At 41.5% G+C, this 24259-nt stretch overlaps 2 protein-coding genes across 6 annotated transcripts in view; one reads left to right on the plus strand and one right to left on the minus strand.

Moving 5' to 3' along the window:
* The first annotated feature begins 4665 nt into the window (after positions 1-4665).
* Positions 4666-15178, plus strand: LOC102203013 (probable ribonuclease ZC3H12D). The gene is made up of 6 exons (XM_005746182.1): positions 4666-4768; positions 5904-6307; positions 9449-9588; positions 11486-11720; positions 11844-11950; positions 13771-15178. Exons 2-6 carry the CDS (start codon positions 5925-5927, stop codon positions 14706-14708), a joined length of 1803 nt encoding a protein of 600 aa, XP_005746239.1. The 5' UTR covers positions 4666-4768; positions 5904-5924; the 3' UTR covers positions 14709-15178.
* Positions 15179-16150: 972 nt separating this feature from the next.
* The window catches only part of tab2 (TGF-beta activated kinase 1 (MAP3K7) binding protein 2), a 41062-nt gene continuing 32953 nt past the window's right edge, over positions 16151-24259 (minus strand). For 4 of the 5 annotated variants that reach the window (XM_013914144.1, XM_013914142.1, XM_013914145.1 and 1 more), the window contains 4 exons: positions 22264-22424; positions 21079-21172; positions 19328-19423; positions 16151-18258 (listed from right to left, as the gene is read on the minus strand). In XM_013914144.1, coding sequence (XP_013769598.1) covers positions 18122-18258; positions 19328-19423; positions 21079-21172; positions 22264-22424 — 488 coding nt within the window. In that variant the 3' untranslated portion in view covers positions 16151-18121. The remainder of the gene's footprint in view (positions 18259-19327; positions 19424-21078; positions 21173-22263; positions 22425-24259) is intronic. The other variant, XM_005746183.1, reaches the window with a different exon arrangement.

Genomic DNA, 24259 nt, shown 5'->3' on the forward strand with positions numbered 1-24259 from the left:
TAGATGTGCAAAGCTGGTAGAGACAAACCTAAAAGACTGGCAGCTGTAATTGCAGCAAAAGGTGGTTCTACAAAGTATTTACTCAGGGGGCTGAATAATTATGCACACCCCACTTTGCAGTTATTTATTTGTAAAAAATGTTTGGAATCATGTATGATTTTTGTTCCACTTCTCACGTGTGCACCACTTTGTGTTGGTCTTTCACGTGGAATTCCAATAAAATTGATTCATGTTTGTGGCTGTAATGTGACAATGTGGAAATACTTTTGCAAGCCACTGTAGTTAGCATGTGCTGACTGGCTGAGGCCTTGGTGGAGGTGGCATGTTCTTCCTGTGCCTGCTCGTGTTCTCTCCAGCTGCTCTGGCTTCCTCTAACAGTCCTGTAGACTGTAAATAAAAGACTGAAATATCCTAAGGATCTGACACGTGAAGGCAGTGCAGTAGTGGTTCAACCCTCTATTATTTCAATTACTGGTTGTAAGCTTATTAAAAACAACATTGCATCCATTTGATTAAATTACCTATTTGAGCCAAACAAGTGTGCTTTATTGTGTGATTGATAAGTGGGATTGAGTTTTCAGTGACATCAGTGACCCCTCAATTGCCTCATCTCATCTGTGTGTGTGTGTAGTACAGTATAATGGACCTCAGATATAAATGTATACATAAATATAGTACTTAATCACTTTCTCTAATGAATTTTCTTTGCCCTGCTGTCAGTGCTGATGTAGCAGCGCCTCAGGTGTTCTGCTGGTAAAGATTTTTGCAGTGGAGTGTGTGGGTGTGACACTATATGCCGAAAATAGAAATGAAGCATGCTTCAGGCTTTACATTTTAAAAACAAAATAGCTGTATAAGTTGAGCAACAGCTAACTCTTTGGGAAAGGATTTACATGCTAAAGGCACGCAAAGTGTTCTAACATACCTTTAACATTATTCAGTTGTTCACAGAAAACACATCTGTGCTTAACACACTGTTTTCTGTTTTCCATCTTGTGTTTGTGATTTTGCCTTTTCCGAGTTTTCTTTGACAGAAAAGAACAGTAACCACTGGGTGTCTCCGTGGCAACATACTGGACTATTAGGACACATAAAAACTTTTTAGCTGTGCCAAAAAAAATCTTTGAGGTACTTAATTATGCATTAATTATTTAATGTTATGTGGGAAGGAGACCTGTGACAGGAAATATACAGTCATAAAATGATGAAATAAAGTTTGATTCTCAAGTCAAGATGAAGCCAGAGTTTGAAGTAAGGTGTAGCACATTGTGTTTAAGGGTCATCACAGGTCATGTAACCAAACTTATAATAAAGTATGATCATTGTCTCTTCCCATTGCTTCTCGTTCATTTCTGGAGATTCCGGCTGTCTAAAAAAAATCCCCACTATCAATTCAATTGAGTTCAATTGTGTTTTTATATAACACAAATTCACAACACCACCTTAAATTGCTTAATATTGAAAGGTAAAGACCTTACAATGCTAGAGTGAATCCCCAACAATCAGACGACCCCTTTGAGCAGCACTTGGTAACCGTGAGAAGGAAAAACTCTCTTTTAACAGGGGAAAAACACCCTCTGGCAGAACCAGACTCAGTGAGAGCTCAGCATTATAACTTATATTATAACTATTGCAGGAAGAAGATAACAAAAGGTATAAACACACGAAGAGAGAAAAGAAAGGAAGAGAAGTGCTCAGGGTATCATGGGAAGCCTGCTAGCAGACTGAACGTATTGCGGTATAAGGAATACTTCAGGATCAGCAGTCAAAAAGGAAAGTTTGAAATCTAACCTGAAAAGTAGAAACTGATAAGAGTTCAACTTTTGAGGAAAACAAACAAAATGTATTGGTCAACTCCATCCTCACCTTACAGCAAAAGAACCGGTCAGACTCTGTCAGAGCCTTATTATATTGTTTTCTTTCTAACACATAATCTTCAAGAAATGACTGTTTACTTTCCTAACATGTTTAATGAGCACCATTGTTATGGATTATTTACTCTTATTTGTGTGTTTGCCCAAATCATGAGCTCTAAGCATGAACGTATTCTCATTAAAGCAGATTTTCTGGCAGCGGTGTGTCGTGCTACATTTCCATTACTACAACTTTTCTTTCATGTCACCTTTTCCATGAACTTTCCTGACCTAAAACTGTGATTGTCTTGTAATTTTCATTTTCAACATGTACTCAAGTATGAGTAAGAAATTCCAGTCAGTAGTTGTAGCCTTGCCCCTCCATTCTGATCTCTCACTCACTCCCACACACACACATTAGTCCCCATTAATATTTATTATTTCCTCGTGTTTTTTTTTCTTTTCTTTTCTTCTTTCATGTCCAACATCCTGGTTAGATAATGCGCACAAAAAAACAAAACCAAAAAAAACCATGGGCGGCATTAATGCTGTTTCATTGTGACTGTGACTTTTCCTGTTCCTCATTGCCTGAATTATTCTTCTGTATTTATATTGTTCTCGATTTTCCCTGCCCTACTTTTAATGTTGTCATCATCACATCATTGTGAAGTCATCGTTCTGTTGCTTATCTTTGAACACATATCTGTTTTTATGTAAAGCTAGAAAAGCAGACTGTAGGCTTTGTGTGAGCACAAAGAGCAACACCACAGTATGCGCACTTTGACCAGAGCAGGTCTTAGAACTAGAAGCAATTCAGATGAACTATATACTGTCATGTCAGCTGTGGTGTCAGGTTACCTACTTAAAAAAACAGAAAGAAAGAATGAAGAAATAATTGTATTATAAACATGCCACAGTTTCATCAGTGCATGCGTGAATGACACTCAGTTTCTATTTGTGGAAATAGTACAGCTTATAAAATCTCATCTGTGTGTTTAGACCCAGTTTTCTGATCACTCATGTGCCTGATTGAAGACGGAAGAGTCTCTGAACAAAAGTCCTTTTTGTTTATTTGACAGGCAGCGGCGCACACAGATTCTCTGTGGAAGGATCAGATGTCACTCTCATTGTTGTTTTGATGCTGTGAAGATTAAAGTGTGTCACTCAGGTCAGCTTGGATGTCACCTTGTGGTTTTGTCAGCATCATATTTGGGCGATATTTTCTCCCCTTGGGTTTCATGTTGACAAAGTGGAATGTCGCTTGTGTATATTTGATTTGCCTGCTCAGTACTACACCACAAAGACGTTAGCAGACATACACGCTTCTAAATCAGTGAAAGGGGTTTTTTTTTTTGCATTTTTGTCTGTAACCAGCAACTAGGCATCCAACTTCAGCAACAAAAGAACATGCATGGCATCACTCAACATGTGAATTAACATTTTTTCTGTTATATAATATTATACCTGTAGTAATGTTAGTAGACTACTCTGCAACCAGTTTAATCCGTCCTGTCATCAAAATATGATTTTAATATTTTAAATACACGCTGACACCACCATGTGAAAGATCATGTGAAAGGAGTTCATGGTTTTTGTTTAAGTACATACAGTACATAACCCCACGTGGTATCAAACTGAGCACTGAGAATCATACTGTTGGTACTGACTATAGTCAGTAGCTGGCGATACCAGAAAAGTAGTATTAGTATACTAGAAAAGTAGTATTAGTATACTACTTTTCTGGTATTGTGACATTGCCAGCGAGTATCTGCTTACTTTCACTGGCCGTGTATGAAAGGTAATGATTTTAAAATTTCATAATATTGAAAAAAATGATGATATTTGTTTTGGTTCATTTGGGTTTTTTCAGTATCATGGGAAACACAGGCACATATGCACCAAGGTTACAAGTTTTCCAAGACTGATAGATGCAACATATGGCTGTGGGTGTTCTAGTCTATCCTTACATCCTACAGAAGACCAAGCATGGCCAAAAGATCAGCAAAAATACTGGTGGCCAGCAGTGCTAGCCCTCAGCCTCCTCGCACATATGGTAAAAGTTTGAAAATCCTTCTTGAGTTATTATGTTCAAGATTTTTAGTAAAGTTGAGCCCTGAATTACACCGAGTAAGCCTCAAGTGGTCATTAGAAGAACTGCAGGTTTCTTCCACACTGGCTTCATTTTTCACCAGCAGCTGTTTCACAAGACTGACTCACCTTTGAAACTCCACATTAGTTTTCTTTCTCTCCTTTTTAGGCCGTTGCCCACATCAGACAGCCATGTTACTTCAAACATGACTATTAACACATACTACCATTGTTTTTGCCACAACATGGAAAATATAGCAGGCAAATTTTGACTCTACACTCAGTGACCATCCTGCAGTTTCAGACAAACATGTTAAGCAACTGAACTCCAGGCCAGACAGTAGACTTACTTCCTCATAATCCCATAACAGACAACAAATAGCAGAAATCAGCACAGATTGTGTTTGAAGGCAACTCAAACACACTTGAATTGAAAAGAAAATGTCAAACAGCTCATGGAAACAGTCTAAAGCCTTGGTCTAACTTGGCCAGTTCAGTTATTACACCACATCACAAGAGCTGAAAAAAAAAAAGCGAGGAGAAAGGTCAAACATATCCCTTTGACTCCCAGATCCCAGATCAGCCCTGGCTGCTGCACATAAGGAAGTTCAGATGGCTTATTTACATGTTCTCTTCCTTACTGGTCATAGAGGGTTTTTTTCTCTCCCCCTTTTTTTTCTCAGCAGCCTTTACTTCCTCCAGTGAGTAATAAGAGCAGCTTCACACAGACCAGTGGTTTTGTCTATGTAAGTCACTCATTGAGAGCAGATCCCACACACACACAGAGGGAAAGAGATTAATGCTGCGAGCCACTACCTGCTGAATCTGTAAGTGTGAACTCAAAGTCTGACTGCTGTTTGTGCTGAATGTGAGCTGAGGGTGCAGTCTTGTCATGTGTAGCTCTGTGTCAGGTCCAGACCGTGCGGTCTGCCCTGAGCACAGAGGTTGTGGGAGATAGTGTGGCTTTTTCAGAAAACAGTGCTAGGAGCTTGCAGTTTACCAAGTGATCAGCAGAGGATGTGGTCTGCTGCAGGCTGCAGCAGGCCTGTGCAGACTGCAGCCCCTTACTGACAGTACTGTAGGTGGTGTCAGATGAAAACAGCTTCTCCTTTACAGATATTTGTGGAATGTTGGTTCTGGTGAGATAATAATAGCTTTTATAGGTCGAACAATCTTCTTAGAGATGAAACGATTGTTAGATTGCTTTTTGTTTGCTTTGTTCTTTCTTCCTCATACCTGAAATGTTGCGTTAACACACGGAGGGCAGTAATCAGCTCATCCTGCGTTGCACAAAAGTGCGATGGCGTATAGGCTGAAGGGTCAGTGACACTTCCTCACAGCGGTTTCGTGTGTGAGAACATTGTGAAGGTCTCCTACTCGAAATAGCTCTGTCTTTGTGGGAGGACAAACAGAAGAAGTGGGCTGAGTCATTCAGCAGTATTTTTTCTTCACCTCTACACTCACTGTGATCTGTGTTTGGACCTGAAGCGCAAGAGGGGGTTTTCCAGAGAGCGCAACAGCACGCGGGTGGAATGGGAGAGGCCGCTCACATCAGTTCCATTCATTCATGATTTGGCAGAGCAGGGTGTGACTGTAGGTAAAATTAGAGCTGTGATCAGTGCAGACCCTTTGCTTCCTCTCCTAGTGTGTGTGTGTGTGTGTGTGTGTGTGTGTGTGTGTGTGTGTGTGTGTGTGTGTGTGTGTGTGTGTGTGAGGAGGAGAGACAGAGAAAGGGAGAGACAGGGGCTTTCTTAGCCAGCATGACGTCAGTGAAGCGTTCGCAGTCATGAGGTTGTGGTAACCAGAGCAGATTCTATCAACCACAGTCAATTTGTCTGAAAACCCCTGTGAGACCGCAGCTGCGCTTCCTGTGTTTATACCGACACTCTCTGTCTCCACCCCTCGCCCTTCTCCTCTCCTCCTCCTCCTCTTTTGACACTTGTCAACTGTTCCAAAACACAGGCTGTCTCCGTGGAAACGCCGATGAGCCACAATAAGGAGGCGAAGAGTAGGATTCCCCAGCCAGACGGTCCCGAGCGCGCAAAGGAGGAGGAGAGGAGCCACTCTGATTCGCTGGCAACCATGGACGCCAAAGTGGAGCGCTTTCTCAAGTTAGGATACTCTTACAGCGACATCCTCAGGGTACTGGAGAGCCTCCGGCACGACGCCCAGACCAATGACATCTTGGAGGAGCTGATAAAGACGTGCCACACTCGCACCCACAACAACAGGAGCGTGCCAAACAGCCCCAAGCTGGTGCCCAGAGGCTGCAGCCCCAGCCCCAGCCAAGCCAGACCGGGACCGGACAGAGAAGCGGCAGCTGGATTCAGACCGGTGGTTATAGACGGCAGCAACGTGGCCATGAGGTGAGTCAGCACATGACATTCGCTTTATGTATGCTTATGCATTAAGTACAGTGGAAGGAGTCCTCCAGTTACAGTGCACTACAGTAACTTCATACTTCTTCATATCAGAGTAACCGTTTCTGTCAGGTGTTAGGCGGAGTGGGTGGGGGTGAAACGCAATGAATACATCTTATCTGAGCTTCTCAAAATCCACCCGTAAAGTTTTAATTAAATGTTCGCCTCTCTGAAATGGAGCTGATCTTACAGAACAAGTGTGTAAGAGTGTTGATTTGAAAGGTAACATCTGAGAGCGAAGTTAACTCTAACCCCAAGTTTGTGCCACAGACCCGATGGCAGCTGTTCACAACTGTACCGAAGCCCTTCGCTCAGTTTATTCATCACACAGGCACGAAGGCACAAGGAAGCAAACCGTTTTTTCACAGCAAAGAAAACACGCTTCGTCACTTCCTGGAAAAAACAAAACAAAAAACACTTGTTTGAGGCAGTAAAAAGAGCGGAGACGCGTTCCTCTCTGTGAGGCTGAATGAGGATAACTTTGGTTTAACTTTTCAATCTCTCACCAGAGGCTCTGTCTGTCTGTCTGTCTGTGTCAGAACTTGTTTCAGTTCACAAATGTGATTGCAACACACTTCCTCTTTAAAGACGTGGGAAGTGAAAACATGATCTGAGCCGAGACTTTCCTCCCTTTTGTTTTTTCACTCAATTCCAGATTATGTTCGTGCCCTGAAGGGCCTTTGACACAGTGACCATTCCACAGTGCGTTTTACTTGTCAGGTTTGAGCTCTTTAAGTGATGTTTGTATCGAGCGTGACTTGTTACACGTGTAGCACTGTACATTAACGCCATTTGATCTCACGGTTGGCATCTGCACCTCCACCCAAAGTAGATAACAAGGAAGTTTGGAGTGAAAAATGTTTTCGCTCGAATCAAAGACGGTATGGCATGAATTCAAAACAAAAAGCAAAGGAGCAATGTTTTCATAACGCATATTCCTGTAAGGACATGAAGTGAGCTGAAAGAGGAAGAGGGCTCAGATATTTACTGTCACTGCTTTATTCCCAGGTTAGATGGTGTAACTGTAGTCCAGCCTCAGGTGTGAAACCTCAGAGGCTGTGGGGGGTAGCTCTCATCGGTCTCCCTGTTTTGTTTCCCTTCTTCAGCTCTGAAGCTGACATACAGTTTATCATGTTTAAGTGGAACTTGAGTGTCTCATGGGAAAAACAGACCCAGTTCCTGTCCTCAGTCATCAGAGCCTCTCACTGCTCTTTCTTCCTGATTAGTTTTTTGTGGCCATGTAAAGGAAATCAGTCAAAGGGATTTTACTGCTGCACTTTATTGAAACTGGATTACCTGTAATTACATTTTAGGCCCGACAGCTGCAGAAAAAACAAAAAAAAAAAGCACTAAGTAAAAAAAAAAAAACTCAACAAAAAAACAAAAACCTACTACTCCTACACATTGCTGTTCACACCGTGTTTTTGCAAGATTCTTGCAAAAACCCACATCTTTTTAGTTTTTTGATTGAAACACCCCCACATTCTTGGTTTGATAAATCTGTCATTTCTGAGCCCATACCTAGATTAATCATGACACGTCCCTTCATTCCCCCTTGACACAAAAAAACATTATGCTCCAGCACATGTGACAAGTAATTCTTCACGTTTATCAAAAGAGAACGATTCACACATGAGAAATGTACACAAAAAAAAAAAAGACATGTTTAAAACATTTTGGAGGTACGAACTGCTGATCTGGCAGCTCGGGTAAACTCATTACTCAGCAGACTGAGACTTTATCAGCAATACATGAGGATTTAAAGCTGCACGGATTTATATATCACCAATCTGAAAGACGCTCACAGTGACAAACCCACAGACAAACCATTTTTCACCCACTAGTTCCCCTCAGCTTTACAGAACACTTTAACCTGTTTTAGCTAATTATTAAGCTTGCAGCTTTAATGTTTACAGCAGCAGATGGCACTTTACACTGGAAACTGCTGCCAAACACCAGCACAGTCTGACACAGGCCAGAATCAAGTAGCTCAAGTGGCTTTTTACTTTTTCCTCTTATGTGATGTTTAAAAGATTCAGTAACTCCTATGCACAAGTTTATCAAAACTTAAACAACACCTCTTTACAACTGTAATAAAGTAGGTAATGAGTTGAATCAGAATACTGATTCATGAAAAATAGACCAATAATAAATAAATAAAAAGCATTAATTTTTTACATTCCTGCACTGTTTTTGGTTATAGTAGCCACAAATAAAAAAATTCATTTGTTCATTTATTCTTAAAAATCCACTTTTTTCATTTAAATTTCTAAAGTTAATTAGTTGCTTTTATTTTGTTCCCTTTAACTCACGAATGAACGTGCAGCCCTCTGGTCTCATTCGACTTCTCTGGGAGCTTAAACAAGACAGGAAATATCATTTTAAAGTGTCATCTGTGAGTCATCTGTAAAGTTATGCAAGGTAGATTAGCTAGATTATCTGGGATCCATAAACTAGCTCATGCCAAAAGCTTTATCTTTGTTACCTGTTGTATGCAAAGTATCTTGCCACTTCCTGATGATGAAAAGAAGGGGAACACCCACAAGCACACGCCTTATTCTTTTCCTGCAGGCAAAACGATCCAGTTTACTTCTTCTGAAGCCTTTTGACTTCATACAGTAGGTTTGTATTTCAGAGAATAAATGTTGAGCTGTTCCAAAGAATGAATGTTGAACTAGAACAAACACAAGTGTCGTGTTGTCTCAGGCTCTCCTGGCTAGGTGTGACAATGACCACAATTCAGCAGTGTAGTGAAATGTAACCTTATTCTGTTTTCCTCAAAATTTCACGATTAATACATTGCTGGAGAAGGCTGTTTGTTTTAAGCTTCCACTTTGTGAATTTTAAAACATTAATAAATGATCTCACAAATTCCACGTGAAGAGTCTCTCTTACGTTGAAAACGACTTATCTCTGTGCTTGTGCAATCATGAACTAGTGAACACTTGCAACATCATTAGTTTCCTGAAAAAGGGAGAAGCATGTGTGGGCAAAATGTGCACGTTAGTGCAAAAGAAGAAGCTCTCAGTTTTGTTTTTTCTTCTGTTGTTCACTCTGGTTTTTGTATGCGTTGTTTTTTTTTTGTAGCCACGGCAACAAGAAGGTGTTTTCGTGCCAGGGTCTCCAGCTGGCAGTAAACTGGTTTTGGGACAAAGGGATGCGCGACATCACTGTGTTCGTCCCCCTGTGGAGGAAGGAGCAGCCGAAGCCTGAGGCGCCCATCACAGGTAAGGTCACCTGACAGTGCTGTGCACTCAGCTCAGGTCAGCTGTGTTTGTCAAGTCTCCACTAATTATTCTTGTTCACTGATGAAAAAGTGCCTTTACAGGGTGAAGTAGAAGTGAAGCCTGATTAACTCACGCTTCAGTTATGATTCCATAATTACTTCAGCGTTTTGGTTGTCAGCATTTACATTCAAGATCCTCAATTTGATTACAGGGATTCTTGGCTCAGTAACCAGGAAGAAATGTCTTTCTATTAAAAGGGGTTTTCCTTCCCACTTTTGCCAGGTGCTTACTTGGTTTATCCGGTTGTTGCAGTTTTCCCTTTTCCATTGTAAGGTCTTTACCTTACTACATAAAAGTGCCTTGAGGTGATGGTTGTTCGATTTGGTATTTGACATAAATAAAGCTGAATTGAATTTCCTCCTTTCCTGCTTCACACAGTGGGGTGTGTTATTCTGCCTATTATAAAGCTGCAGTCATTCATTTTATTTCTGTTAGGACCATATGTCCATCCATTTTCTTCAGCTTATTCAATTCAGGGTTAGATAAAATCTGAATGTTATTCCTTTTGCAGTGGGTCTTTCTGTGCACAAACATAAAAAACACAAAAAAAACCAGCAGAAGACTGCAGAGCAAAGCACATCAGTGACAACATATATAAGACTGATGATGTCAACAGACATGGGTTCCAAAGGAGCTTGCAGTGGTAGTTGCAGCATACAGCATGCAGTACATAGAATGAATCTGCTTTAATGTGCCAAATGCAGTCTAATATTTCTAAATCCAGATGATACAGACTAGCAGAGCATTTAAATGGAGACAAGCAGCCACTGTGACAGTACACTCAGTGGTTTATTACACTGTCAATATAATGTATACTGATTAGTGGAACTTTAATCTGTGTTTACGTTACAGTTAAATCATGCCATTTGAATACTAGTACATCCTCAGCTCATATACTTTTGTAATTGTAAGTTTGGCTTACCAACAGTACTCCTGACTCAAATATAATCAAATACACAGAAGCAGCCTGAACGTCCTGCTGCCTGTGTGTGTGCACGTGTTATAAAGAAACCCAACCTGAAACTATGCTGGTCGACAAAGCAGGTTGTTTTTTGTAGTTCATCACTTGTAAACAGTCAGAGTTTCCAGGCAGAAAAAGTGTGCTTCACAGGAAATGATGCATTTTTCTGTTAGAGAAGCAGTTCATTTAAATAAGCTGAAGAAAACAGTGCATGCCACTACACTGTGTGCCACACACTGTCTGATCGGTTATTAGCAAAGCAATCACAAAAATGATAAATGGACTGGTACTTAGTGCTTTTGCTATTACCACCCTCCTGAGCCACAGCTCGGAGGATTTGAAGGAAATAAAATCTTTATAAGTGTTCTTAACATGTACTTTGCCAGTGGGGCACATAACAGATGGCTGCTGGTAAATCCCTGTCCCTTCTTCCTGGCTGTTAGAGTCATCTTGTTTGGCAGCTGGTGGCTTCCAATGGAGCCCATCCAATAGTTATGACCTAGTTTCATTGTGAAAAGCAGGTATTGAACCCATAGAGCCTCCTTAAACAATGAGGAAGTGTAAGCATGAAAACTGAAATCCTACACGTCGTTCATGTCCAATCATGTCCAATCATGTCGGCTAAAAATAGCTGCTTTCCGGAAAGCTGCAGTCAGCTTTTATTGCCATTATCAGTGTCAGGTAAAAAAATCCACAAATTGTTTCTTCCTGGTGTGATGTTTACTGTAAAAACAAAGAGACTGAGAAAAGATTAAAAGCTCACATGGAGTACAAGGTGCCTCAGTCACCTGCCTGAATAAATGTCTCGTATCTGTCAAGGACGTTACCAAACATCATTTAAAGTAATCTCTAACCTGTATAATATTTGTCCCATAGATCAACATATTCTCCACGAGTTGGAGAGGAGGAAGATCCTGGTGTACACGCCATCCCGCTGCGTAAACGGGAAGAGGGTGGTGTGCTATGATGACCGCTACATAGTCAAGCTGGCCTTTGACTCAGATGGCATCATCGTGTCCAATGACAACTACCGCGACCTGCAGACAGAGAACCTCCAGTGGAAGAAATTCATAGAGGAGAGGCTGCTGATGTACACATTCGCCAATGACAAGTAAGGCTTCTTAAGGGGCAGGTTGAAGGGGGTTACTTGTTTTGCATGGCTGATTGGGGGTGATTTGCCCCACTGTTGGACCATGTGTTCAGCTAGACTAACTGCAACTCTGTGCCGGTGCAGGTTTATGCCTCCAGATGATCCTCTGGGCAGGAATGGTCCCACTATTGATGATTTTCTGAGAAAGAAGCCACGCACCCCAGAAAACAAGCTGCAGCATTGTCCATATGGTTAGTACGGTCTATTTGAACAGACAGCTCATGTTACACTTCCTTGTGCTCCTCTAAAGATAAGAAAAAATATATACAATCAATGGAACTTCTGTGTAAATAGAGGTTTGTTTTCTGAGCAGATACCATTTCAAGTTCAGTCACCAGGGATACACACACACACACACACACACACACCGCTGTTAAGCAAACATGACAGTAAGCAAATATGATGCATTTCTTGCATCAGAAGATTCCCACCAGCATTTCTTATCCAAACTTCAGCACACACAGCAGAGGACCAGTGCATACAAACAGGTCGTTTTACACTAGCATCATGAGTATTTATGTTTAATAGTAGCTGATCTAAGGAGCTTAGAAAAAAAAAGAAGCATCTGGACTTCTTTAAGTTGCTTGAAGCCGTTTCACCTCTCATCCAAGAAGCTTCTTCAGTTCTAGGGACTGAAGAAGCTTCTCGGATGAGTGGTCAAACACCTTCAAGCAACTGAAAGAAGTCCAGATGCTTTTCTTTCTAAGCTCCTTAGACTATGATGACCTGAATGACTGAGAACCTTTACAGACAATAGTAACTGATAAAGCTAATTTTACTTTGAAGAAGACATTCTGCTTTAAGCAGTGAGTAGCTTTGCATAATTCCCAGTTCAAAAATAATTCTCAGTCCCTACAAGACGATTAACCCCAACAATCAAATGACCCTCTTTCCTTCCCACTGTTGCCAAAGTGCTTGCTCAAAAACTCAATTTTAACAGGAAGAAACCTCCAGCAAAACCAGGCTCAGTGAGAGGCGGCTATCTGCCAAGACCAGTTGGGGTGATGGGAGGGAAACAGGACGAAATAGTTAGAAATTAATAATAACTAATGATTAAATATAGAATGGTAGCGGTGGTAATTCACCCTATAATTGATAAAAAATGACCTTGAAATCCAAATAAGTCATCCACCACTGTTGAGGTGAACAGCTCATTCATTTGGTAGTTGATATAATTCAGTGAGGGCCACAGGTTCAGTTCACGTCTACTTTTGTATATGGAATTTTCTCCAATATGGCACAACCAAATGGAAAGTTTATGACATACTCCGGTTTCTGGGAATGTGCCTGTGTCTAGCCTTAAATCTGGTGTGGAGTTTAATAACTGTAATCACCAGCATGTAAAATAGTTTGAAACTTGAGTAAACCTTCCCCCCTCCAGAAAAAACAGTAAAGCCCAGACTTTCTGACTGCGAAGTAGTAAATGTGGGAAATGCTGGAGATAAACCCAGACTGACCACAGTGTATTCCTGACATTATCTCAATATTTCATAAGAATAGAATGATTTTTCAGCCCACAGAGGAAGTATAAAGTCTCCAGATGTCATTACAAAACTCAGATTTCAACACATCACAACCTTTTTTTAATGACTGGTACAGTTTTTTGTTTTAAAAAAAAAAAAAAAAAAAAAAAAAAAGTAAGGTTGTTAAATGTTGAAATCATGTGCTTTATGGCCAACAAATGAGGAGAAAATGAGCCAGTAGGGGGCTCTGGCTTCACTTGTCTGCGCTCATTCAGCAGTGACTTTTCAACTGGAGAATTTGAAATTTGTGGAAGGCCCTGATCTCTCAGGAAGAGCTTAGCTGAGGAGTCAGTCAGTGACTGGACTTAAAGACATCCATTTATAAGACAGCTACAAAGTGCCCTACACTGTGAGTGCCAAAGAAACAAAGAGAGCAGATGATTTGTTTGTAATTCTAGTGGCTTTTACACACATCCTGAGCTAAAGTTTAGCTTGTAGTGGCGCAGACACAATTTCTAATTTTGGGAATTTGTATTTTTGTCTTTTAGGAAAGAAATGCACTTATGGAGTAAAGTGTAAGTTCTACCATCCAGAGAGGGCCAACCAGTCCCAGTTGTCAGTGGCTGATGAGCTGAGGGCCCTAAGAGACAGAGACAGAGCCAAGAACATCTCCCCTGCTGCATATCAGCAGGAGCACAGGTACATCTCCACCCCTCCACCTCTGGGCATAGATGAGCTGTCACACAGGGCTTCGCCAGGGGAGCAGTCCATCTGTCAGAGGGACACCAGCAGCCCGAGAAACCAAATGAACTCAAGTCTCCAACACTGCCCGAGCCCAGATATAGATGAAGCCTTCAGCTCCATGGACAGCTCTCTGTCCAGGCTCTATATCCATGACATGGCCTACAGCAGGGAGCAACCTGTGCACAGCTGCAGCAGCGGGGTGGCCAGCTACAGCCTGAGCCAAGATGAGTACTCTGGGTCTTATGGTGGCAACGCCCCGAGGATCTGCCTGAACGGGGGTTACTACGCTCAGCCAAATGGACTGGCATCGCGTGAGCCCCCCACGTGCAGTCAATGCAGGTGCTGTCACCAGCAGACCAGACTATCCCCAAACAGCCACCAGCAGCAGCACCACCACCACCTCCAGCAGCATGGATGGAGCTCATGTCCAGCTCTACCACCACATAATGGGGAGCTTCCCTCTCAATTTGCAGAGAAGCAGTACTACAGACAGCCCTCCCACAGACAGACCCACAGCTTGCCCAGGGACCCATGGGTGCAGGGCAGCCTGTCTGACCCTAGGCTGAGCAGTGGGGCTAAGAGCCCATTGAGCGAGCGGAGGAAGGCTCTGAGGATCCAGCTTAGCACCCTATTCCCCCAGAACATGGTAGAGCAAGTCATGAATGCTTACCCGCACGTGTCCGACATGTCTGAACTGATTTCTCTCATCCAGAACTACAGAGCGAGCCACATCAGTTTCTAGATCCCAAGGATTTTTTTTTTTTTTTTACATTTCTTCAAACCGAGCCCATGTTGGAGTTCTCAATTCAAAAGAAAAGTGAAAACTGAAGAACGAGAGCACTTCTCGAAATTACTGTGAATTCATTATGACAGTTTGTACTGTGCAAAATGATTTGTCTTGCTTGAACATGATGCAAACTTACCCTTCATTTGAAGCATTACAAAGTGAAACGATCTGCAGAAAATGTAGCAGATTGAATGCTCTCTCTTTATCCTAGTGTAAAAGTGCAATGCACTAAGCTCCATACAAGCTACTTATTGTAGCCTGAAAATTGTTTTGTTTTAAATAAAAGCAGCATGTGTTGTTTTCCCATGTTGCCTCAAAGTGAGGAACGCTATATTCTATATTTCTGTAAAGAATGTCATTGATCTATTTTTAATATGAATTCTAATGCCTTGTTTTTGCTGAGAAATAAAAGCGCTCAAACAACATTACCACTGGGTAATTTTCTATTTGAAACTGTGCTTATAGATGTGAAGCTAAGGTGAAATTTCAATGCCATTAATGTCATTAAAAAAAAGAAAAAGAAAAAAAGACAGCCATTGCTCTCTGATGGTAGCTTTAGTAGAGCAGCTTTGCATGATTTACAGTTCAAAATGATCCTTATTTTGGTGCATGCCATCAATCTGAAACAAGCTGTTTACACCTAGGGCTGCATCAGAGAAACAAACATAGCTTCTGGATCTGAAAAGTAAAGTCTGTACAGAAGTGCCACCACCCTGCGTACATCTCCTCCAGCTGAGCTTTTTGCTCAGTGATTTGTGTACATACACCGATTTCACGATTTTAAACTCTGGCCATACTGGAACAGTACAGAACAGCAAATAAGGAACAGCAGAGTACGTCTACTTTAAAGTGAGCCCGCTGTTCAACCAGTAATGACGCTGCAGATGTTTTCCTTCACACGTCAAGCACATGCATGTTCCTCCTGAGACACAGGCTTCTGAGCCTCTTTTTAAACCTGTGTGACATTTTGTTTTGTGTTTAATGTACCGTTGCATTTCCCAGAAAGCTGTTGACTTACAAAAGACGGGACGAAATACAAGGAAGCAGGAAATAAACCGAGAGGAGGCCAGAGTGCTCTCTGACATGTGAGCACTTTTGCAATATCTTTCTTCCTTGTTTTTTAAGGGCTGACATAAAAGGTCCATAAGGCCATGGCCATAAAAATGCAGGTAGTAGATAACACGATGAAACGCTGAAATGTGATAATAAAGATAAAGCTGGAAATTATTGCTTCATTTTGCTATTTTAGGCAATTTTGAAAAAGACTGCATCATAAATTTCTTTTTATCTAACCATCTGCAGGGAAACAATCTCCCAGCCAACCTGTACACTGAGCTATACTGCCATCTAGTGGACAGAACATTCAGAACATGACAGAAGCAGCACAAACATTCTGAATAGATTTTTTTTTTTAATTTTTACAAATAACTTATCTGTTACAAAGACAGTTTTCCCAGCTAAAATCAAAAAACACTTTAGATGTCCAAATTATTTTTTTTTCATGTATTAAAACATGAATAAACTGCCTCTTCACACCAAGGTGCAGATAAAGCTGAAAACTGGTTTTTGGGGGTTGGAAAAAGAAAAAAGTATGACATTAAGTGCTTAAGAGACAAGAATTCATTTATAAATTCATAAATCAGTGAGTTAAAGTCATAGGAAATTTTAGGGGTTTAAAAAAAAAACAAAAAACTTGGATGTGACAGGGCAGGTTATTAATACAAAGGCACTAATGCAAGCCATTGTTTCACATAATCCACAGTTCCACAGTGAAACATGACAGGAAGTACATTTTAGAAAAACCCTCTGCAATAAAAGCTTAGGAGGATGAACTGCTCCAAAGCAAAGTGTGCAGAATAGACAGTTTGTTTTGCCTCAACTGCTCCCAACACGCAACAATCCTGACTGTAAGGCACAGGAACACCTTTAACAGAAATATATTCACTTTGACCTTTGGTACCTAACAAAAAGCCAATTCAGGCACACAGCAACGTGGAAACTGTTCCAGGAGCACTTTGACATGGTTCTTGATTGCACTGGAGAGTGAGTGTCTCTTTGCACTGAGGTGTCGTTGTCCTCCAAACATCAAAACTACATTCCAGTTGTCAGATAAGATGGCAGTTTGTTATTTACCCCTTCCCTCCCCTCTCCAAACCCACCCCCAACAGTCCCGAACGTAATTGGTGTCCTGGAAAACAAAAACACACACTCACGCTTACACTCGCACGCACACACATACACTCACGAAACAGGAAAAAAACAAAAACAAAAACAAGACGCCTCCATCGCCTTCCACTTTTGCTGCATCTGCAGATCATACACAGGAACCTCAGCAATGACGCGGGCGATGAACGGGCCGGGCAGACGTAGCTTCATGATGACTGCGAGGGGTTTGAACAGCTCCACTCCTCTCCTTCTGCAAGGCTTCAACTCTCACAGAAATCAAAGCTTAAAAAGGGGGCACGGTGCTTATTTGGTTGAAAGAAGGGAATCAAAACAAGTTAATAAAAGTCTATAAAGCTATACTTACAGGAAATACAAGTGATTCATAGTGTGAGGAAGAACGGTTTTAAAAGGCACATTCTAAAATTATGTACAGTAAAAAGCTTGAGGGGAGTTTCTGCCTCCGTGTTCTGTACACAAACCATGCAACCGTTTTTTGTTTCGCGTTTTGGTAACTCACGATCAGAGACACAGAGAATGGCGCTGAGGAAAGTAGGCACGTTTGATTGACAGCAACACTGGTGGTTCCTCCTTTGGCATCCACTACAAACAGCAAACAAACTTTAAAGTCCACGAGTTCCCTTCAAGTGGAGAACGGTGGCTCAACACAGTTCCCACCCCCCCTTCCCCAGTCATGCCACCACCACAGAAGAAGAAGAAAAGGGACAAAAAAAAAAAGAAAGAAAGAAAAATCAGCAAAAGGCACATCTGTGTTGAGTGTGCATGTGCGCAATCACGCTGCAGGGCCACGCTTGTAATACTGTGAAGTGGGAGCAGCGAGGTATCCCCAGGGTGTAAAGTGTCACCTGTCGAGCAAGGGATGTGGGGAGAACGGGACCCCACACTATGCCAGTCTCTAAGGTGAGGTATCATCCGACTCTGCCAGCCTATATTAAGAAACGCAAGCTGTAAACACCATCCAGTCAAGCCTTCAATAGACAGTGTTCTACAAGCCTATAGAGAGGAGAAGAAAATAACAAAACAAAACAAAAAAACAAAAACAAACGGGCTGCACGATGTACGAGGACTATGCCCTGTCCCGGTTTTCATACATCTAGGAAGTAACAGACAGAGCCCCGGTCTGTTCTAATCTGCTAGAAGACAGGCGGGCAGAGGAAGGGGCAGCGCGTCGCAGCCTTGTTGGCTCAGAAGTTCCGCGGGAAATCGCACTGTTCACAGCGGATCAGGGCAGGGTGATTGAGGAAGGTGCAGGCTGTGCAGCTCCACTGCGTCCCCTCATCCTCCTGGTCTGTGATGGGCTTCACACTCTTACTGCCCGTGTCTGAGAAGGAGAAGAGGAGTCGAGTGAGGGATGGGACAGATGTAACATCACAAGCGTAAGCATGCATTTATCAGCACTTAAATGTAATATTCTGATAGTGCCTTGGTGTCAAGGAGAAGAGTCTCTAAAAGGCTGCCACTTCAACAAGCAGATCAGATGATGAAATAACAACAGCATCCACTGTGTCTGTTTCATATTTGGAAACCCTCCTTTTTCATTTTTCAAAGTTTTGTAAGCTCACCAGTTTAAAAGACAGCCAGTTTATCAAAGAACCGATACTTCATGGGATTCAGTTTCCATAGGTTTGATTTGACTGATGAGCCAAATATCACCACCGGTCTAATGGCAAATATGTGGCCAATATGTATCTCTTGTGACACATCAATTATGTGTAAGCTAAATGTTCAGAGACTGTGTGAAAAAGAGCTAAAATACTTTAAAACTTATTTATAGAAGACATTTTTTACTCTGTAAGAAACCCCCCCCCCCCAAGGAAGACTGAAAGACAGGCTGATTCCAATATTTTCTCAAACACTTATTCCAAACAACACCTATCTGGAGTTTCGAAAGTTTTGCAAATACCATAAATGAGGGTATGCTATTTGAACATGCATCACAGGGGCTTAGAAATCTGTTAAGCATGCAAAAGAAGTGCATAATCGATAGAAACAGGACTGAGAAGAACCACACAACCATTCCACTATGAGGTCACAGTATTTACACACCCTCTGCTGTGTGGTCCAGCTACAATACAGACATGCACATCAACACGAGGAGAAGTGTAGTGCACTGACTCCTGACCACATGCCGGCTTTAACCTTAGGACAACGGTGTCAAACTCCAGTCCTCGAGGTATCCTGCTTATTTTTGAGATATCCCTGCACTACCTGCTGCTGATTAGCTGGATCAGGTGTGCTTTCCCAATAAGAAGCTACAAGGGCAGATTAGGTGGAAAATAAGCAGGACAGCCGCCCTCCAGGCCTGGAGTTCGACACATGTGCCTTATGATATCAGGGGCGGTGGCCAGTGCAATGAGAAACGTCAGACATGCAACCTTTTTTAAACTTACCAATAGATAAAGTACCTTTGGGTTTGGGTGGGACAGGACCGAGGAATCCAATGTTGTCGTAAAAGTTATGGATTGCACCGGGATTAAAGTGTGGTCCTGTACACAAAAAGAAGGAGAATGGAACCAAGCCTTTCCCACACATTTCACCGCGTGTTGTATTTGTATAACTATGCACGTGACAAATAAAGAATCTTGAATCTTAAGGGACAGTATTGCAAAGGTATGATGTACTATTAGCATTAGGCACTAGAGAGGTCCTGAGGTACTTCCTAGCAGGGAGATCCCCTGACAACGACCTTCAAAGCATCTTTTCTGCACCACCAATAAGAAAACTACAAGGTAAAAACAGCAAGCCATTATAAACTATAAAAACAGCTAACTAACAGCCAGCTCTTGCAGGAATGGCTACAACATTTCCCATTTCACCCATAAAATGCTAGAATTCTGCTAATGCGTGCTGTTTGGGAAGAATTTACATTTAGAGAGCACACACACACACACACTATGAGTTAAATCAACAGAAACCTACACATTTGAGATACACTCATCAGGGCTCCATTCATTCTGGGTTATCTGATGAGCAGCAAAAGCTGAAACAAGGAGTCCAGAGAATGGGAGTTTGAATGTTTAAGATATCCAATTCATATCTAGACTTGCATGGCAGCCACTGGATGAGTAACAAGGGGTTGAAGCTGACTCCACAAGCTCAACAGGTTCCCCTATGGAAACTGAGTCTTACTTCCTCTAGATAGATCTTGTTAACTGAGTCAGTTTAAAAATTTAGGGAGGGGCAAAAATCTCACTGCTATTATATCAAGTTGTGTGTGTAATTGTTGAATGCCAAAAATGTAACTAAAGTTCAAATTCGAATAATTAGCCTGCCTTGCTCCGAAAAAGCAAAATATAATTTCTTCCAGGAGTTATAGGTAATCTTCTTTTTTTACATCACACATGAACAAAGGTTGCAAACAATACATAGCATGGAGGACACTAACAGCAAGTCAGTTTTACAGTCTTGCAACACCAAAAACTTTTATTTGTATCTTTGTTTCTATGTTTTTTCCCCCTTACTGCAAACTGTGGTCAAGTGAGTATAGGACAGGCAATCGCTGTCAGCAGATACCTAAAGCAAAGGTATCAGTATTGTATCCAAACTGCATTCAGTGCGATCAGTGCACCCCTACATTTAAAAACCATTTGGATCCATTCATCTTGATGGAGCTTTTCCATCAAGATGAATCTGTCTCTGAATAGCAGCTAAAATAATAAGGATATCTATGGAAGTGCCATGTATGATTTGCAACAAAGGCCTAATTCACTGAAATTAATAAATACATCAAAATTTCACTGTTTTTTAACAGTCGGTAATACCTTAACAAAAATGATTCTGTGTTGTGATTTAAAAAAAAAAACAAATCCCCAAGGATTATTTATGCCTTCCTTTTCACCTGTGCAGACCTGTTAGGCAGCGGCAGTGATCTGTCGGTTGTGGAGTGCTGCCAGGGGACCAATAAATCCCTTGTTACCCACCAGCTACAGGATGCAATTCAGGAAGAACTGGTAGTTAGCAGCACAATGGTAGCACTTTGGCTGCATGTGTCAAGAGGATGTGAGGAGGCCAGAGTGACGTGCTATTGCTGCCAGGCCTCAATCTGATCTGGCCTGCTTCATTTAATGACTTACTGTTGGCTTTATAATCTGAAAATACACGCAGATACAAATAAATCAGAGATGGTGAGTCAGGCTCGTACCTTTTGTTTGAAGAAGGTCAATTTCTTTGCTGAGGCAGTCTATATCAATCTGCAATGACCTGTTTTGGGATCGCAACTGCTTCATTTCATCAATCTGAAAGGGAAAAAAAGAAAGGGTTCAGACACGTAGCTTCAAATGTAGGTAGCTTGGAGTCAGTGACCTGTGACCGTGTCACGAGGAGAGCTGTTCCACTCTCCTCAGTAAACAACACTGAACCAAAGAGTTCCTGAGCTCAGACCACCATCCAATTAACCTTCCTCAGCTACTTTCTCCCCCACTCTGTTGACTCAACCCGATGAAAACAGCTGACTCGACATAAAGCAGAAAGCACTGCTCTTTCTAAACCTGCAATATTACAACAAAAATCATAGACGTAAATGCAACAGCGATGGTGGATGTGCAGAAAATAAGAAGGGGTGTTTTCTTTTTTCTGAAAGTAGCTGCACAGCTCTAAAATGAACTGCAAAGTGAATCAGACAAAGTGTGTGCGCTATCAGCCAAATCATAAATGGACCCTGTAATCAACATATTTTCAGGGTGTAGGAGAACTGATGTGAATGGCAATATGACCCAGATAATGTGGTTTTGTCTATTCAGCCTTTTATCTATCAATAATAACCAGAAGTACATTTGGTTTCAGTTATGCTGATTCTTTAGCATTTTTATTTCTAAATCAGCTGCTGATACAATCATAATAAACTGTTTTTGTTTATAATCTGTTGATCTGCCAGTAAAAGATGTGGTTTAGGAGACTTTTGACAATTCTCCTTTTCAAAGATTAGAACAATCTGACTGGTTCAGCGAAGAGATCATTACCAGATTTCTACCCAGTTGAATACCTACGAGATATTTTGGACAGATGTGTTAAAAACTGCTCTCCACCCCAAAGATCAAAACAACAAGTGAGGAAAATGTTGCAATGAGCAGTGAAGCTCTTATGGCAGTCTGTTAGGTAGCATTTATGCACATGTTAAATGCTATTTAGAACCTGTGTAAGTAATCTTAAGCCTCAATACCAAGCAACACTAGCTCACAGTTAGCTAGCTAACAGCAGCTCCACCTAATTAGAAATATCACCAACTTCATGCACCAGATTCAACTACAAATGTTTTAAAAAAGACACTCCCACAAAAACACACACACCATAGACTTTTTTTTCCTGGTAACTAACAAATTCTCCTTACAGAAGGAATTTGGGAAGCAGAGTTCGATCTCTCCAGACGTCTCCTGGTCAGGTCATTCTCCATTTCATTGACCTCTTCTTTTAGTTTCTCCAGCTTCTTCTTCTTCATCTCCAACTCATGCCACAGCCTCTCCATTCGTGCCTTCTGATGCACCAACAATGCTAAAAGAAAAGAGACAAACACAAAGAAGTCTCAGTAACAATTATTATCAATGAGAAATGACAACATAATTTAACCTGATTTGTACAGGACGGAGGGTGAAATCCATGAAAAGTTCAAGAAAAACTCATTTATAAAAATTATAATAATGGATTGCATTTATATAGCGCTTTTCAAGAACCTCAAAGCGCTGTACAATTCCATTACTCATTCACTCTAACATTCACACACTGGTGAAGGCAAGCTACAGTTGTAGCAGCAGCTGCCCTGGGGCAGACTGACAGAAGCGAGGCTGCCATATCGCGCCATCGGCCCCTCTGGACAACACCAGTAGGCGGTGGGTGAAGTGTCTTGGCCAAGGACACAACGACCGAGACTAAGTAAAGAACAAAAAAATGCTGACAACAAGCCATTCAAGCAGCACTGTGCTCGTGGGTATAAAGTAACAACACATTTTCAAATGCACCACAGACTGCACACAACAGTCAAACCAGTTAAGATAATTCTCTTCCCATAAAGACAGCCTTGTGTAAGGAGAGACGGCGAAGCAACATTAGAATCCTCACTGCTGCCTTTCATCACCTATTGTGGTAACACAAGGAGATGAGACTTATTCTGATTAGCAAACTGCTGCAGGCAAATTCTGCCTTAACCATGCACATAATGTACTCAAGTCTCTATAGTACATTTCCCATAATTCATTAAAGTTCTTGCACTTTCTGACAGGTGGCAACACCTCCTTCACAGGCATTCTACGATAAACAATTCTCTCCTGCAATACACAAACACTCCTACACTACACACTGAGGAGTTATAACATGATGGCCCACAGAGTCCTCCAGTATTTAATTAATGTACCTGATTCATGGATGTGAGTGAGAGGTTATCAGGTGAATCAGTAGACTTGTATTAAGTCGATTTTTTTCTTTTTCTTTGTTTTCAAAAGGATAAAAAGAATTAACAGGACCAGTAGACATTACGATTGGCAGGAGTTCAACAATCAACGCCAGGTTTGTTTACCAACTCCACTTGTAAGGTTCCCTCCAACTTCATCCACTTTCTGAAGATCAAAATCAATTTGATTCGAGGCTGTTGTGACATAATAGATGAGATCCAGCATACACTGGAGAGGCAAACTCACACACACACTCATGTTACTTTACTGACTACTGGAAGTGATAAACTGAGGTGTATCTCGCCATCCATCTCCTCCTGTGTTCCCTCTCCTCCTGCTCAGTGCAGAAGTGCCTTAAATATGTGTTCTATTTGTCAGCGACAGGTGACCTTTTTGGGTGCAAAAGAAGTCGGAATAACCCCCTGTAAACATTTTATGGATAAATTTATGTTCTAAATTGTCTGACACGTATTTAGTAAATTATGGTCCTTATTAGAGTTAAGAAGGACAACGCTTCATGTTGGGCCAATGTTATAATTGACAAGTCACTGTCGTAAAGGTGTGCAGCATGTACCATAGACATCACTCACTGCTTTTGGACTTTGCATTTAGAAGTGCCATTGTCACTTTTTTGTCCAAAAGAGGTAAAGTGCCAAGTTACTGGCTAAAATTAACAATGCTGAATAACCAGCTGCAGCCGTACACTGTACTGGGACTGAAGCACAAACTTCAGTAATCCTCCATTAAGGTACAAACACTGCAGAACAGTTCAGTTCAGTGACAAACGAAACTATGGCCCAGCCCTGTGTCAGCACACCTGTCAATCAAGGTGATCACACCCACAACTCCAGAATTCAGATGGATGATTTACCGGTACAAAAAAAAAGGAAAAAAAAAAAGTGGCTGTTGCCCCAGAGGGCAGAACCAACTGTTTAACAGTTA

This window comes from Pundamilia nyererei, unplaced genomic scaffold (assembly GCF_000239375.1).
Source record: "Pundamilia nyererei isolate P.nyererei 1_Seehausen unplaced genomic scaffold, PunNye1.0 scaffold00174, whole genome shotgun sequence".
NCBI classification, from domain to species: domain Eukaryota; kingdom Metazoa; phylum Chordata; class Actinopteri; order Cichliformes; family Cichlidae; genus Pundamilia; species Pundamilia nyererei.

Coding starts and splice junctions, on each gene's coding strand:
- LOC102203013 (XM_005746182.1), top strand. CDS start 5,925: ATGAGCCACAATAAGGAGGCGAAGAGTAGGATTCCCCAGCCAGACGGT. Junction 6,308..9,448: donor GGCAGCAACGTGGCCATGAG/GTGAGTCAGCAC, acceptor TTTTTTTTGTAG/CCACGGCAACAAGAAGGTGT. Junction 9,589..11,485: donor GCCTGAGGCGCCCATCACAG/GTAAGGTCACCT, acceptor TTTGTCCCATAG/ATCAACATATTCTCCACGAG.